At 45.3% G+C, this 15877-nt stretch overlaps 1 protein-coding gene and 2 pseudogenes across 1 annotated transcript; 2 read left to right on the top strand and 1 right to left on the bottom strand.

Annotated features, from left to right (window-relative positions):
- Positions 1-12: 12 nt before the first annotated feature.
- LOC147981385 (uncharacterized) lies at positions 13-2246 on the bottom strand (annotated as a pseudogene).
- Positions 2247-3749: 1503 nt separating this feature from the next.
- Positions 3750-6374, top strand: LOC147981384 (zinc finger BED domain-containing protein RICESLEEPER 2-like). Its single transcript, XM_087513950.1, has 5 exons — positions 3750-4574; positions 4855-5440; positions 5595-6022; positions 6109-6203; positions 6297-6374. The coding sequence occupies exons 1-5, from the start codon at positions 4019-4021 to the stop codon at positions 6372-6374; spliced, it is 1743 nt and encodes a 580-aa protein (XP_087370076.1). The 5' UTR covers positions 3750-4018.
- A 766-nt stretch (positions 6375-7140) lies between these two features.
- Positions 7141-8661, top strand: LOC125547175 (uncharacterized; annotated as a pseudogene).
- Positions 8662-15877: the final 7216 nt, after the last annotated feature.

The following is a 15877-nucleotide window of genomic DNA, read 5'->3' as shown; positions in this document are numbered from 1 at the left end:
GACTTTCAGCAATCATCCGTCAACCAAATCCACGAAACAGGGAATATAAGGTAAACCACCCATGAAATCTCCAGAATTGCACATAAGCTGCACTTCCCTGCTATCCATATCATATGACAGATTCACCTCCTTCCAGTCAGTAAGGAAAATAAAATTATGATCCGGATGAATTGCAAACATCTCATAGATAAAGGTCTTGTCCTCTTCGTCACAATCCTCTCTCGCATATTCCCTTCCAAACATTTGGGGAACATGAATAGTATGCTTTAGCGTCCACACTTCACTAGCATAATCCTCAAGTACCCACACAGAGAGTTGGTAATAATAAGGAACCATATACCAAGCATGCAATTTCCCCTGAGAGTATCCAATTGAGCTATAACCAGACCTGGCTTCTTCCATTCCTTCCGGGAGAGCAATTTCCCCACAACCATCCCCCTTTGAGTCCACTTCAGCTATAATAGGTTCCTCGATCACCAAATGCATAAAATGCATCATGCCATTCACGAAGGCACATTCTGCAGTAAAAGGAGGTACTCTCTGGTATCCCCCCACACACAGTCCATTGCCCGGTTTCCGACGAGTATATCGCCACATCGTGGTGCTACTCTACCAGGGGTGTAAACACCACAAAGCGGAACGGAATAGCCGCATCAAAAAAAAAGCCAGGAAGGGCTATGCCAGTTTGACGTGCGCAGGTTCATCATCCTCTTCATCCTGCCATACTATAGGATGCAGCACGGTCCACTGCCCCATCATAGGATTGCACACGATGTAATCACATTCCTCGTCTTCTTGCGATTCCCAGCACTTGCAAAGGAGAAGGCTGCTGCTGCGTTGTTTGAGCTTGACCCTAGCGTAGCTCCCGTGAAGGGAAGGGAGCGAAGTGTCGACCAGAGGGGCGGGTCCCATGGACAGATTGCTGAAACTGAGACCGCCGTGTGAGTGGCGGGTGTGGAAGAATCCGGAATTCTAGGGTTTGGACTTCACAGGCCAGAAAGGGCAATAGAGATGCGGCTGTGTGTGCATGGATCTGGATGGGCTTTACCACTTCTTCGAAAATTTTGACAAAGGTTGTGTATATCGGGAAATAGGGTACTACTGCGGGGCGGCGACTATGTATATCGGGAAAATACGTTTTTCTAACAAATTACCTTATATGGATGCAGATCATTATCTGTCCAATTTTCTGTAGGGTATATGTAAAATGCATATCCAAATGTCCGCGTATAGCTACTACCATTTTAGAGACACACAAAGGCATCTCTTTCTTCACCGTTTTTCAAACTAATTTTTGTCATCTATTTTCAAGATTCAAGAATAAAACAACGGTAGATGTAGCGTGCCAAACAATTCACATTAACTCATGCTACATAAATAGCGCATCATAGAGCGGGCCGACAGGAAGGAAATACCAGCAATGGCACCGCCTTACCACTCAAACCTTAGAAAAACGGTTACTTGGTGCAATAGTTCATCACAAAAAAGCTCCAACTTCCTCGTATAACGGGGATTGAAACTCCCCTGGTACTTTCCCAATACCACATGACCCATAATTTCACTCCATTGCCTTCACATCTCAAGTCACCCGCTCGTCCCATCTAACCCCCTCTTGTGCCACCAAACCACTGAGCGTCCCATTCAATAAATCTATAATTATAAGATTTTTTTTAAGAATGTGTCTTACACTTTTTTAATTACATTATTCTTTGATGCACGATTTTTTTATTACATGAACATTTAAAAAATCATTGAACACTTTTAACCACATGACCATCTTACAAAAAATGTATTGACTACATTATTACATATGGTTAGGTAAGTAGCGCATGTCAGAATTGCGCTACGACACAACGCATAGCGCTTAGCGTTGGGCGCTACCTGAAGATTTAGTTATGTTAAATACTTTCACGGAGAGTTTACTATTTGAATTTGTGTTCCTTTTTGGTTATATTTTCCATTTTAACCAGCACATCAGTTTATGATGCCCTAGGGCAGCAAATGAAATCACCCCATTTTTGGTTTGTCTCTAAACTGTATCCAGTCTTCACCAACATTAATTACAGGGAGCAAAAGGGAAAGTCTTCAAGCTAGTCATACATTACTCTTCCAACGGTCATAGGCAGTGGGCCCACTTTCCGTTTCCATTAGGAAACCCTCAGCAGGTTTCTTCGTTTACAGCCGGTCATGTTCGTGCCTTCCTTCCTTCCTTCGCCTATAAGAATTTGCGTCCAACGATCCGCCATGGGGCAGAGCTCATTTCGTTTCCTTGTAGAGAGAGAGAGAGAGAGGACGCCAGGACCATAGTTTTGCCACCGTGGCCGCACGCAGCGGAGGTCACGGAGACACACGTCTATGGCTGTGGGAGAGTTCTCCTGCGCGTCTTCCACCACCGCAAGTCGACCCATTTCCCGAGCTCCCTGCACGTTCACGGCGACGTGGTTGTGTCGCACGGGTCAGCCTGGACGGCACGAGCGGGCTTTGCGGCCCACTCGTGGTCCGTTTAGGACCGGCCCGTACGGTCCAGGCCCGATAGGAAAATATGCCGGTCCGAGCCCAAAAAAAGAGACCGAAAAAAGTTCGGTCCGATCCGGTCTTTAACTGGCCGACCGAGCAGACCGATGGCGCAAGGCCCAGCAACTGTCCAATAGATCGAGGCCCTGAGCCCCCGAGCCGAGCAAGCCCCCTCCCCTCGTTCCATTCCCCCCTCCTCGCTCTATTCCTTCTGGCTCTCCTCACAAACAGAGGCAGCGCCTCCTCCTTTGTTCTATCCCTAACCCTAACCCTAAGGCGATGGCACCGTTGCCCGTAGCCTCTCCCTTCACCGACGGCGCCATCTCGTCCGAGTCGGAGCTGGAGGAGCACGTGTACGTCGGGGAGGCAGCAAGGCCAATACGCCGTCGGTCCGTCCTTCCCTGGTTCCTCACCGAGCGCCACGAAGAGGAAGAGGTAATCAGTCTCTAACCTGTAGCCCTCGCCGAACTGAGATGATTCAGTAGATAGTTATGTTTATTTGCACTAGTACTAGATGATTTTCTATGCTACAAAAAGAAGAAGATGAATTATTTGCACTTGATTGATGTACTGACTGCAGATATTATATGCTATTTTTTGTAGATAATGCTGAAGGAGAAGGGGAATGAGAAGGGAAAGGGTGCTGGTAAGGAGAATGCAAAGGTGAAGGCAAAGGAGAAGAGCGTGAATTACCTAATTAGGCAAGATCCGGCGCTGCCTCCGCCAGTTTCGAGGAAGAAGAGGAAGCCTAAGGTGCAGATTAGGAAGGGGAAAGACTTTCCCAATGCCCCAACGGGAGAGTTGATTTGTAGGTTAAAAAATACCCTCCACCTCCTCTGTGCCTCCCCAACAGCACCGGTGCTGGCGTGCGTGCCGCGGAAGCCGCAGCCTCCGGCTCCGCAACCTGCTCCGAGCTGCCTCATGCATCTACTATTGTATGATTGCTTTACTTGAAGCTTGATGTAGCCATATTTCCATATAACCATATAGGTGTTGTTTGCTTATTTGTGTGCACATTTGTGTTAGGTGGTAGATGACGAGGAGAAGGAGGACGACGAGGACATGGACATATGGATGAGGACAAGGACAAGGACGATGAGGAATATGAGGAGCAAATATGTTTATAGTCCCGCCACAAGCGAGTGCTGATATGTCGGATGATGATACATCAGAAGGGTATAAGGAATCAGGTGATGAACTAAAAGGTGACACTATGTCCGAGGAATCACTTGTGCATGTTGTCTCTAGTGATGAGGAGGCAAGAGAAAGGAAAAAAGAAAAAGAACAAGAGGCCAAGAGCCAATGCTCCAGTTAGGATGTCATCGGATGTTTGGGCCCATTTTCACAAGGTCAAAGTGCCAGGAGCATCCCGGGGAGATGGTGTTGAAGGCCGCTTGTAATTATTGTCCCAAAAAGTGGTATGCGTATATGCAAGGTGGCAGGACATCAACTATTGGAAGGAATATTTTAAAATGTGAAGGTTTAAGTGACAAGATGGCTAGGAATGCCATCCAAACAACTCTTGAACTCTCCAACAAGTGGTCCACCAATGCACCCCTCTATTGAGTACAACCAAGGAATCGTCAAGGAGCTTATTGCTAAGATGATATGTGTGCATGAGTATTCATTTAGAATGGTTGAACATGAGTGGTTCAACATTCTAATGAAGTGCATGAATCCAAATTATAAACCCATTGGAAGGGAGGCAATACGAGCCGAGTGCATGAGGGTTTACAAGAACGAAAAAGAGGTGCTTAAATCTCTCCTAAAGGGTGTGAGCTCCATATGTCTAACTACAGATTTGTGCACAAGCAACCATATTTTATCTTACATGTGTATGGTTGCACACTATATAGATGGGAATTGGAACTTACAAACCCGTGTGCTTTCTTTCATAGAGTTGGATCCTCCTCACTCTCGAAATGTCATTGCGGATGCACTCTATGCGTGTGTGACAGAATGGAAAATTGAGACCAAAATTATGTCTATCACACTTGACAACGCTTCAAACAATGATAGTGCGATCGATGCTTTGAAGGCCAAGTTCTTGTTTCGGAGAGGTATGCTTGTATGCCTTCTGTTTTTACACATATGCTTGATGTTTTTGCTCAAATGCTTGTTGCTATGCTCATATAGAAGCTCTTTGTGCTCATATGTTTGATGTTTGTGCTCATATGCTTGTTGTTTTTGCTCACATGCTTGTTGTTTTTGCTCATATGCTTGTTGCTATGCTCATATAGAAGATCTTTGTGCTCATATGTTTGATGGTTGTGCTCATATGCTTGCTATTTTTGCTCACATGATTGCTGTTTTTGCTCATATAAAATTTGTCTTTTGTAGGTAAGGACTTCGAAGGCCAATATTTTCATATCCGTTGTTGTGCACACATCCTCAACTTGGTCGTGCAAGATGGGACAGAGATATTAGATAATTTGATAAACAGCTTGAGAGAGATGGTGAAGTACTTCAAGAGGTCACCTTCTCGTCTCCATGCTTTTGTTGCCACTTGCAAAAGCTTGGGTGTCAAAGTTCGTAATCATTTACACCTGGATTGTAAAACAAGGTGGAGTTCAACCTATAAGATGATTAGCACTGCCCATGGATATAAGGAAGCCTTGATCTCTCATGCTGGTTCCAATGCCAACTATGCTTGGGCGCCGACAAATGCAGAGTGGGACATGCATGAGCTTATCTCTCCATTACTTGAGAGTTTGGCTGAGGTGACAAAAGCATTTTCAGGAAGTTTATATCCCACTTCGAACATCTTCTACCCATACATTGTTGGCGTCAAGCTTGCAATCAAACATGCAATGACTAGTGATAGTGACCACTACAAGGAAATGGGTGAAGCAATGTTGGAGAAGTTTAACAAATATTGGGAAGAAAATCACAATGCCATGGTGATCGCAACCATCTTTGATCCACGGTACATATGCTACTGTTTTTACTCCAATGATTGATGTTTTTTACTCATATGGTTGCTGTTTTTACTCCAATGGTTGTTGTTTATTACTAATATGCTTGTTGTTTTTACTCGTATGCTCTCTAATTCACTCCAATGCTATCATCTTTGATCCTAGGTACAAGATGAATTACATAGAGTGGGCCTTTGGAGAACTATATGGAGAAGGAAGTACGAGGTTTAGGACTGAGATCAAAATCATGGAGAAAGAGTTGGCGGCCTTGTATGAAAAATGTGTTGCTCAAGATAAGCGAGCTGGAAATGGAGAAAGTTCATCTTCCTCTGCAAACATTCCTAGTGTCCCGGTTCAAGCTGGGTACAAGTCCTTCTTATCGTCCCGTTCAACAAGAATATCAAAGAGTGAGTTGAGGAACTACTTAGAGGATGAGGTTGCCCCTCACAACAAGGCTCTTGATCTTCTTGGTTGGTGGAAATACAATGCTCCTAGGTACCAAATTATGGCCAAGATAGCCAGGAGGTTCCTCACTATCCCGGCTACCTCCGTGTCTTCCGAATCTACCTTCAGCACGACCGGAAGGATTTTAGGTATGTCAACTCGTACTATTGAACTTTGGATATATACTTGTCAACTTCTCATCCTCAAACCAGTTTGTCTACTTGTGTTGTATTATATGACTATAGGAGTTCGTTAAAACCGGTTATGGTGGAGGCATTAGTTTCTGGTGCAAGTTATATCAAGGGTGCTCACGTTGACTTGAATCTGGTGGTATGTTTGCCATCTTTTCCTTACCTTTTCTTTCTTTCTTTTTTGGTCTTGTTGTATGTGATGTGAGCATTTGTCTAACTTCGACACTTGTAGCCGAGGGATGAGAATGAAGAGGATGATGTTGAGAACATGAAGTTACCCATTGTGGTGGAGGAGATCAACGATTGGTAACTATTCTTCCTACATGTTTCACTTGTCATACGATACCAAATATTATTTATGTGAATGTTTCTTATCTTACTTGTAGACGTTCATCATGTGGATGTTGATCTTGCTATTCTGGAGATGGATGTCAAAGTGGTATTTCTCATGAAGGCTACTTTTGAATTTGTGTTATGTTGGAATTTGTCAAGTCATGAACTATGAAATGTTATTGCAAGTTTCGAGATGAACCTCTCATTTGTGTTATGTTGAACTTGTCAATTGACATAAATTCAAAATTGTCATTGCATGTTTGTAATCGTGTGGTTCAATGATGATAAGACCTTATGTTTGTGGATGTGATTTTTGTGCTATTGTTCTTCTCAGAATCAATTGTTTTGATGTCCAAAATACAAATAAAATGCTTTCCAAATTTAGTTGTGCCATACTAGTCATTATACAGAAACAGAGCACTCACTAAATTTGGACAACCTAAACTGTGGCCAAAAAGCGCAACAGGGCACTCCCAGAAGAAGCTACAGGCTAAATATTGGCCAAAACGCTTAATATGGCACTCCCAGCGACAGCTACAGTCTAAATACGACAAAACAGCCTAAACAGAGTCCTAGCCATCGGTCACATTCGGTCCATTCGGGCTGACCGAGCTGTGCTCCTCTCGGTCCGGTCCTGGAAAATAGGCTCGGTGTCCGGTCCGAACCGGACCGGCAACGACCGGTCCAATGGCTGGCTCGGTCAAAGCCTGGACCGGACCAGACCGAGTCCACCCTGATCCACGCTTCCGGGCGACCTCGGCTGCCGCATCACCGACTCCTTGCTCGACAACAACGACCTCGACTGGTACATGGAGTACCGCGCTGTCTACACCGGCTGGCGCGCCGCCACCGACGATCCAAGGAGCGATGCCTCCGACCCCCACTTTCGCCCGAGCCGGTGGATCGTCCTCGACGAGGTCCTCCAGAGCCAAGGGAATCTTCTTGTGTTGAACACCGACACTGTCGCTTCCTCGGCAAGAATCTTCCGCAGCTCAGCGATTACCACGTCGTGGCTACCATTCTCGATGACTACTTTGTTCTGGCGGAAAAGACCGCTCCTCACGCCGCTCGTGTCCTCAACCCTCTTACTGGCGTCGTGATCCATTTCACGGCGCCCGTGCCCCCCGCTGTGGGAATCGCTGATGTCCTTATCCCCCATGGCTCTTTGCTTCGGCTCACCGTGTTCTCCGACTCATCTCGCAAGGCTTACTCGGCGGCTCCTCACATTGAAAGTTTCGTCAGATACAACCATAAGCAGCCAGCAGCTTACGATTTCTTCCGGAAGGCGGTCGTGGGTGGTGTTTGCGCATGCTTTCTGAAGCATCCGTAGCTCGTGAGATGATTATTTGCTTAGGCAAATTTCTTCCAGTTAATCTTTCTCCTGTGACCGAGGTTTTCTCCCTTGATCTTCCTGGACATGGGTACGACATGTGGTGTTTCCTAGTGGATTTGCATGAGCATATATGTATCATCATGAAGATCTTGAATCCATAGGGAGTCTTGGCTCTCTTTGCTTTCCAATTTGACACCGAGACAGGTAACCTCTGTCGTCTGAAGACCACAGACAGATATGCAATCTTCATCGGTGACCACAGGTTCTTCTCCGTCGATGTTGATGAGTTCCCAGGAACTAAGCCGGACTGTGTGTACTACACTCAACATTTGGGTTCATCTACTCATATCTGCAAGTGCAACATCAAGGATAACAAAATAGAGAGGATCTCTGAAACTGCAGATTTCGTGAAGCAGGACAAGAAGTTTGTCCTGGTCGCTGACCGTCCTTACACCATGTTCCACCTTCTCGCCAGCTACACCATCAACAACCCGGATTCTCAACTGGCCTTGCAACAGATTCCATAAGGAGTCGACAGAGCTTCATTTAATTCCTAAGGACAGTGATTTCATCCGACAAGAAGGCTATGCATTTGCTAAGTAATTCTTCTTGTTTCCCTTCTAGTCTTTTGTTTAGTTATTATGGTTATTATGCCTTGCCTGGTTAAGAGTAAGAAACAAGTAGATTCTATGTTAGATCACCTTTAGTGGAACTGCAGTTTGATGTCTTAATTGGTACTATTTGGTATCAACCTAATGCGGCATCTATTATATATCGTGCTTGATGGATGCTATATTATTTGGATATGTCCACTTTTTCTTCTCTTGTATTACTACTTCCTAGCAAATGCAATGTGGTGCTTAATTTCTAGCAGTAGTAAATGTTTGCCTTTTCAACTTCTGGATTTTGCTCCTGCAATGGAATCATCTTTGCAATGTCATGTCCTGTACAAGAAATGGTGTTAGATTTTCTTACCGACGGTTTGTCGAGCTGCTGTACAATGTGTCATGGGCATCCAACATGGTATGTAAGGGCATCTCCAGCCGTTGGCCCCCAGGAGGGGCAAAAAATCGCCCCCTGGGGGCGAGCCGGCAATACAATCGGCGCTGGGGGCGGTTTTGCGCCCAGCCGTCGCCCCCAGCTCGCTCCCAGGCGCCGAAATTGGCCCACTTTGCAGCCCAATTTCGGCGAATAAAGGGCCCATATGGGCGAGAATAGGCCCATATACGGCGTGGTTTCGCCGTGTCTCGGCGTTCAATTATCAACACAATTATTTCTTATCACGTATTTCATCACATAAAAATCAAATACTTCAACAAAATAGTACAACAACAAATAGTTCAATACAAATTATATAGTTCAACAAATAAAAACTCTTATTTCATCACACGGCGTCCCCCTTGAGCCTCCATAGGTGCTCAATCAGATCTTTTTGCAGTTGATGATGCACCTGTGGGTCTCGGATCTCCTGACGCATACTGAGATAGGCAGTCCAAGTTGCCGGTAGCTGGTGATCAACTTCGGCTAGAGGACCCTGCCTGTAGTATGGTTCAGTGTCAAACACTGGGTCTTCTTGCTCGCTCTCGATGATCATGTTGTGGAAGATGACACAGCAAGGCATGATCTCCCACATTTGATCTTTCGACCAGGTCTGAGCGGGGTACCGAACAACAGCGAATCGAGATTGGAGCACACCAAATGCCCTCTCGACATCCTTCCGACAAGCCTCCTGAACTTTCGCAAACCAGGCGTTCTTGCCTCCTAGCACAGGGTTTGAGATCGTCTTCACAAATGTCGACCATCTCGGATAGATGCCATCTGCTAGGTAGTACCCCTTGTTGTATTGGGGCCCACTGATCTCGAAGTTCACCGGAGGAGAATGACCATCAACGAGCTTGGCAAAAACAGGAGAGCACTGCAGCACGTTGATGTCATTGTGAGTTCCTGGCATACCAAAGAAGGAGTGCCAAATCCAGAGGTCCTGTGTGGCTACCGCCTTAAGCACCACACAGCAACAGCCTTTGGCGCCTTTGTACATCCCCTGCCAACCAAATGGGCAATTCTTCCATTTCCAATGCATGCAGTCGATGCTTCCAAGGATCCCAGGAAATCCTCTTGCTGCATTCTAGGCTAGGATCCGAGCAGTGTCTTCCGCATTGGGTGTTCTCAAGCATTGTGGCCCAAACATTGCCACCACTGCCCGACAGAACTTGCAGAAACACTCTATGCTGGTGGACTTGGCCATGCGCCCATAGTCGTCGAGTGAATCACTGGGAGCTCCATATGCAAGCATCCTCATCGCTGCCGTGCACTTCTGGATGGAGGTGAATCCAAGATCTCCAGTGCAATCCATCTTGCACTTGAAGTAGTGGTCGAACTCCCGGATGGAATTCACAATCCTGAGGAAGAGCTTTCGGCTCATCCGATAATGGCGCCGAAATGTTCTCTCGCCATGAAGTGGAGCATCGGCGAAGTAGTCGGAGTAGAGCATGCAGTAGCCTTGGAGACGATGCCGGTTCTTTGCTTTCATCCGCCTCGGCGCCGAGCCACCACGCCGCGGCTTTTCATTGCTCGCCAGCAGCTAGGCGAGGGCGGCGAGCACCATGAGATGCTCTTCTTCCTGGACGTCGGCCGCGGCTTCCTCCTCCAGCAGCGCGGCGAGCTCTTCCTCCTCATCCGAGTCCATCGACGAGGAAGGCAAAACGCCGAACACCATGCGCTCGGTGGGCGTGTACCCGCCGTTAAACCGCGCCTCCGCGGCCGGAAACGGCGGCCGGAAACGCCCAGCTGCTGTGGGAGGGGCTGCCGCGGCGAAGCGCTGCTATTTTCCGGCGGGGAATGGCTATCTAGCGGAGTAGGGCTGCTGCCGTCGCCGGGATATAGCTAGTGGTGGCCGAGGGCACGGGTGGTGCGAGGCGAGTCGGGGGAAGAAAACCTTGACTTTTCCCCTGTCGGTGTGGGCCAGGCGTGCTTTTCCCTAGCGCCGGAGCCCCCAACTGCTCCCCAGCGCGTCGGGTTCGGCCTGTGACCGCCGGGCGGAAAAAAGGTTCGAACCGGCGATTTTCGGCGTCCTGGGGGCGCGACTGCGCCGTTTTTCGGCGCCGGCGCCGAAAAAGTGGCCTGGGGGGCTCTGTTGGGGGCGCGGCTGGAGATGCCCTAAGGAATGTTTCATCTATTTTTGTAATGCTCTGATACGTCTATGCTTGAGTCCCTTGAACTAGTTGCATTTGTACGTAGTTTGTTCGTTGCATTTATGGGCATTACCAAAGAAACACAATCCTGTAGCATGAATGTTGTTAAAGAACTAAACTAAAGATGTTCCCTGCTTATAAATATTTGTCACGCAGTTGGCCGTTGTTGTTTCTACAAGGGTATTGTAGATTCTATATCTTTTTTGTACTACATTTACAAAGATTTCATCCTATTTATACAATGCGTGTGTCCACCTGATCACCAAACCAGAGAAGTAGACTATCAGGAGCTCAAAATGTCCTTGTACTGCTGCAACAGTAAGCAGAGAACAGATGTTGGAAGTAACATAGGCTAGTGGATGAACTACTGAAACATCAGTTCTAACCATACCTTGTATGATTTCTTCTTCATCTAGAACTGCAGCACCGTCGGTTTGTTGACGGAGAACAATGTGTTTAGGCGTTTCTTAATTGTAGCTGCAGTTGATGGGCGGGCCAATCATTCAGTTTGCTTCTATTATAGATTCTATCCTCAGGCAACTGCTGGACACTTGAAGTCTGCATTTTGCCATTGAGATCATCAATGCATTCAGATAGCATATCAATTGTTTTTTTTTCTAATTATCAGCTTGGTAGAAGGTTAGTGGTTCAGTCTCCAAGTATACAATTTTCAACACTAAGTCAAAGTTTAACTCCAAGTGGTTGTTCAGGCTAGTGTTTTTCTTTCAGACGGGTTACATTTGGAACTCTGATTTCTTCTTCTGAAGAACTACTCTCAAAAACAAAAGGAGAAGAAGATACTAAACAAATATGGGTGCAAGTATTTACATAGTTCGTTTGGAATGGAGTATCTCTATGCATGACATTCCAAACACTACAACAAAACAGCATATCACTGACCTGCTATTAAGCAATCTACACTGACGGGCTACCCTGCCCGTCCGATGAAAAGAAAACCCACGGACCTGTCCAGGCCCGCACCACCTATGGTCTTTGGCGACTAGCTCTCCCTCCATCCTCCGCTTCCAAACATGATTTAATAACTCCTGTTTCAAGCGGAGGTGGCAAATAGACTACAGAAGCAACAGTAATAAATAAGTTTCACATTATGTATTATACGTGGAATGTAAAATATCTATCTAAAAGTACGCGATCATCTTTCAAGTTTATAAATATAATTGTGTGATCCAAATATAACAATGTAATAATTTTGACAATAATTGTAGCTTAGTGTATACCATTATGATGCAAGTATCAACATGCTAGATGAATGTAAAACTATGTATGGGCATTGATATGCCTAAGAAACTGGTGATATTTCCAGGAAATTCACCACAATAAAGTTCATATACTTTGGGAACTCGACCACTGATATTATTTTTTTGCTTGTAGGAGAGATATAGTACCCCGAAGGCATGTATATAGAATCTTACCAAGAAGTCATAAAATAAATACACAGAATAGCAAGTACAATTATATGTGTGCATAGCACAATACTTGAATGACCGATTGACCATCAACCAAGTATTTATAGCATAATGCCGCTAAAACATAAAAGAGCATGCCAACAATATTAAGTTGGGTGAGGATTTAGCTGCACTTAAGATGTTCTACTACAAGTGATATATCATAAAGACATAAACGATAAATGATGTATACTGAAGTGTAAGTTATGTTCAGTCACATAAGCGGTAGGAACTTAAACCGGTGGTATTCAGCCTACCGCTCATGCTAGAAAAGAGCTCTTTTACGATGATTGGGGCAGTACTAGGAGTACTTTCGAGTACTTAATCCTCCGATTTTTATTAGCCGTCCGATCTGGTGGGGGGACTAAAAATGAATAAACCTAATTAGTTCAATCAGAGAAGGGCATAATGGTCCAGGGTAAAATATTGTGCTTTCAACCGATCACGTCCACGACCAGAACCACGTCTAGATCTAGTAGGTCAAGTCCTCCTTCTCGTCCCCTTCCTTCTGTCCGACGAGCCCGGCGAGAGGAACCAATTCACCGTCGTCGGCATCGTCCTCTTCCTCCTCCTGGTCCCTTTCACTATAAAAGATGTGCCCGGTGGCAGGAAGAAGAATAAGCCATGACATCCGCGGTGGCAGTGTCGTCGGCGGAGGTGCTATAGAACTGGCCCCCGGCCGATCCCATCGCTTCCGGAGTTGCATCCTAATGTATGAATCGCCCGAATCTCAACTTACTTTGATTCACAACCTGCACTTCCTACTTAGATTTGTTTATTCATCATCGATTTAGGTTTCCCTAGTGCATGCAATTCAATTTAGAATTTTTCATCATCCATGGTCACTTCACTGGTTTATGGGGGACCCAGTTTTATGGACGTTTATGATCGCTTGCCATAATATGTACAAGGAGCAAAGTTTAAAATTCCATGCAAGATTTTGTACTGGATTTTGTACTGTGATTTTTTCACCATCTCCAAATCACCCAAAATTTATTCTGCATGCTCAAATAAATGTGCCAAACATGTCTATGAAAGAAAATTTGGAAAAAATGTTTCCTACAATTCCCCTTAAAGTGTAGACCGATATTTTGATCAGTGAGTCTACATGGCAGTATAAATTAAAAAAAAATTATAAAACCTTGAAAGCCTATCTACATTTGTGCAACATATCAAGTGTGCAAAATAAGAGCTGATTTAGAGGAGGTCGAAAAAATTACGGTTAAACACGAGGGAGCATTTGGTTTCACTTAAGCCACTTTTTGTAGAAAATGTGATTTTTTTCTACCACCTCCAAATCACTCCAAATTTATTCTGCATGCTCAAATAGATGTGCCACACATGACTATGAAAGGAATTTGAAAAAAAATCTATCCTACAATGCCCCCTTAAGGTGTAGACCGATATTTTGATCGGTCAGTCTACATGAAAGAATAAATTAAAAAAATTACAAACCTTGAAAACCTAGCTATTGTTGTGTAATATATCAAGTGTGCAAAATTATAGGTGATTTAGAGGAGGTATAAAAAATCACGCTTAAATACGAGGGACCATTTGGTCTCACTTAATCCAGTTTTTGTAGAAAATGCGATTTTCTCCACCACCTGAAATCACCCAAATTTATTCTACATGCTCAAATAGGTGTGCCAAACATGTCTATGAAATAAATTTGGAAAAAAGCATCCTATAATGCCCCTTTAGGTGTAGACCGATATTTTGATCAGTCAGTCTACAGTGCAGTATAGATTCAATAAAAATTAAAAAATTCTAAAACCTTGAAAACATAGCTATATTTGTGCCACATATCAAGTGTGCAAAATTATAAATGATTTAGAGGATGTCGAAAAAATCACGCTTAAACACGAGGGACCATTTAGTCTCACTTAAGCCAGTTTTTGTAAAAAGGTGATTTTTCAACCACCTCCAAAGCACCCCAAATTTGTTCTACCTGCTCAAATAGATGTGCCAACCATGTCTATGAATGAAATTTGGAAAAAAAATATTTTACAATGCCCCTTAAGGTGTAGACTGATATTTTGATGGTACATGGACTACCGCGCCGTCCGGACCCATGCGAACTCGCTGGCAGGGTGGAGCATCGACGTCTCGTTCGACGACTGGGCGCCGTTTGACCACCGTGTTGAGGTTGTGGACCCTGTCGTCTTCCTGAACTACGAGGCCTGTCGTGACCTCATCCATGGCATGCTCGCATACGGGCCGGTTAGCGGCGACTACGACCTCAGCCCCGGGAACTGGGGGGACCATGATCACCCGCAAATGGACTTCGCCGATGAGATCGGCCACAAGATTGATAGCCTTTAGGGCGTCACCCTGCGCTTCGACATCAACATCCACGTGCCGTCACTGCTGGTATGTTTGGTTTACACCATGTTGTGTGTGAGATAGCTGCAGAGCTAATTTTGTTTCATTGGAGAGAGAGAGAGAGAGAGAGAGAAAGAGAGAGAGCAGGCGCGGGACCATGGTGTTGCTACCGTGGCCGTAGAGGAGGTCAAAGAGACGCATGTCATTAGCTATGGGAGACTTTTCCTCCGCATCTTACCCCCTCCTCAAGCCGAGCAATCTCCCGACCTCCCTGTGCGTCCACGACTACATGGTTGTGTCACACGGGAGGCGCATGATAGGGATCCAAGCCCACTCGCGAGCGATGTGGATCATCCATGCTCGTTGGACGATGACCAGGCACCCATCGAACATAGCTTTGAAGTCGTGGACACTGCGGTCTTCCGAAACAACGAGGATTGTCATGAGTTCATATGCGGGATAGTCGCCGACGGGCCGGTGAGCATTGAGTACGACCTTGCCCCAGCAACTGGCCAACTAGGGACCTGGCTCACCCGCCAATGGACATCACCATTGTGATCGACCGCCAGTTCGACAACCATGGGGGCGTCGTCCAGTGCCTCGACATTGGCATCCTCCTGTCGTCACTCCGGTAATGTTTGGTCTACTGCGAGCCACATCCCTAATTCGCGCATGCAAAGAGGTTGCCGCTCCCAGAGCTATTGCAACGCCGGGCAAGGTGTGCGCCATATGTATGCTGGACTTGGAGCCTAGTGGCACTGACACAAATTTTGCATATTTTTCTCCTCACAGAACCCGAGGAAGAACGTTGATGTGCCTACTACGTTGCTATGGAAAATGTTTAAAGATGAAGCATGATATTTTGCATCAATTCTTCTCATTCAAATCTTGCCTTCTCCAGGCATATATATCTTTACCCATGAGCCAAGGATATTGAGAAAATAAATATATGGGATGCCTAAACCACTACAGTTGAAAGAATAAACTTCTAATGTAAACATTTTTTTATCCCTAACATGCTGCACTGTTTGTCAAAACATTGTTTTCTGCATTTCTAGTATTAATTCAACTTTTAATTCTTTTCTTAACAAGTAAATCTGAAATTATATGATCTTTTTAAGAATGTGCCGCACACTTTTTTTCATAACATGATTTTGTAATGCATGAA

This window comes from Triticum urartu, chromosome 3A (assembly GCF_056163025.1).
Source record: "Triticum urartu cultivar PI428250 chromosome 3A, HENAU_Tu73, whole genome shotgun sequence".
Lineage (NCBI taxonomy): Eukaryota > Viridiplantae > Streptophyta > Magnoliopsida > Poales > Poaceae > Triticum > Triticum urartu.
The sequence above is the reverse complement of the archived record's forward strand: the minus strand, read 5'-3'. Positions and strand labels throughout refer to the sequence as shown.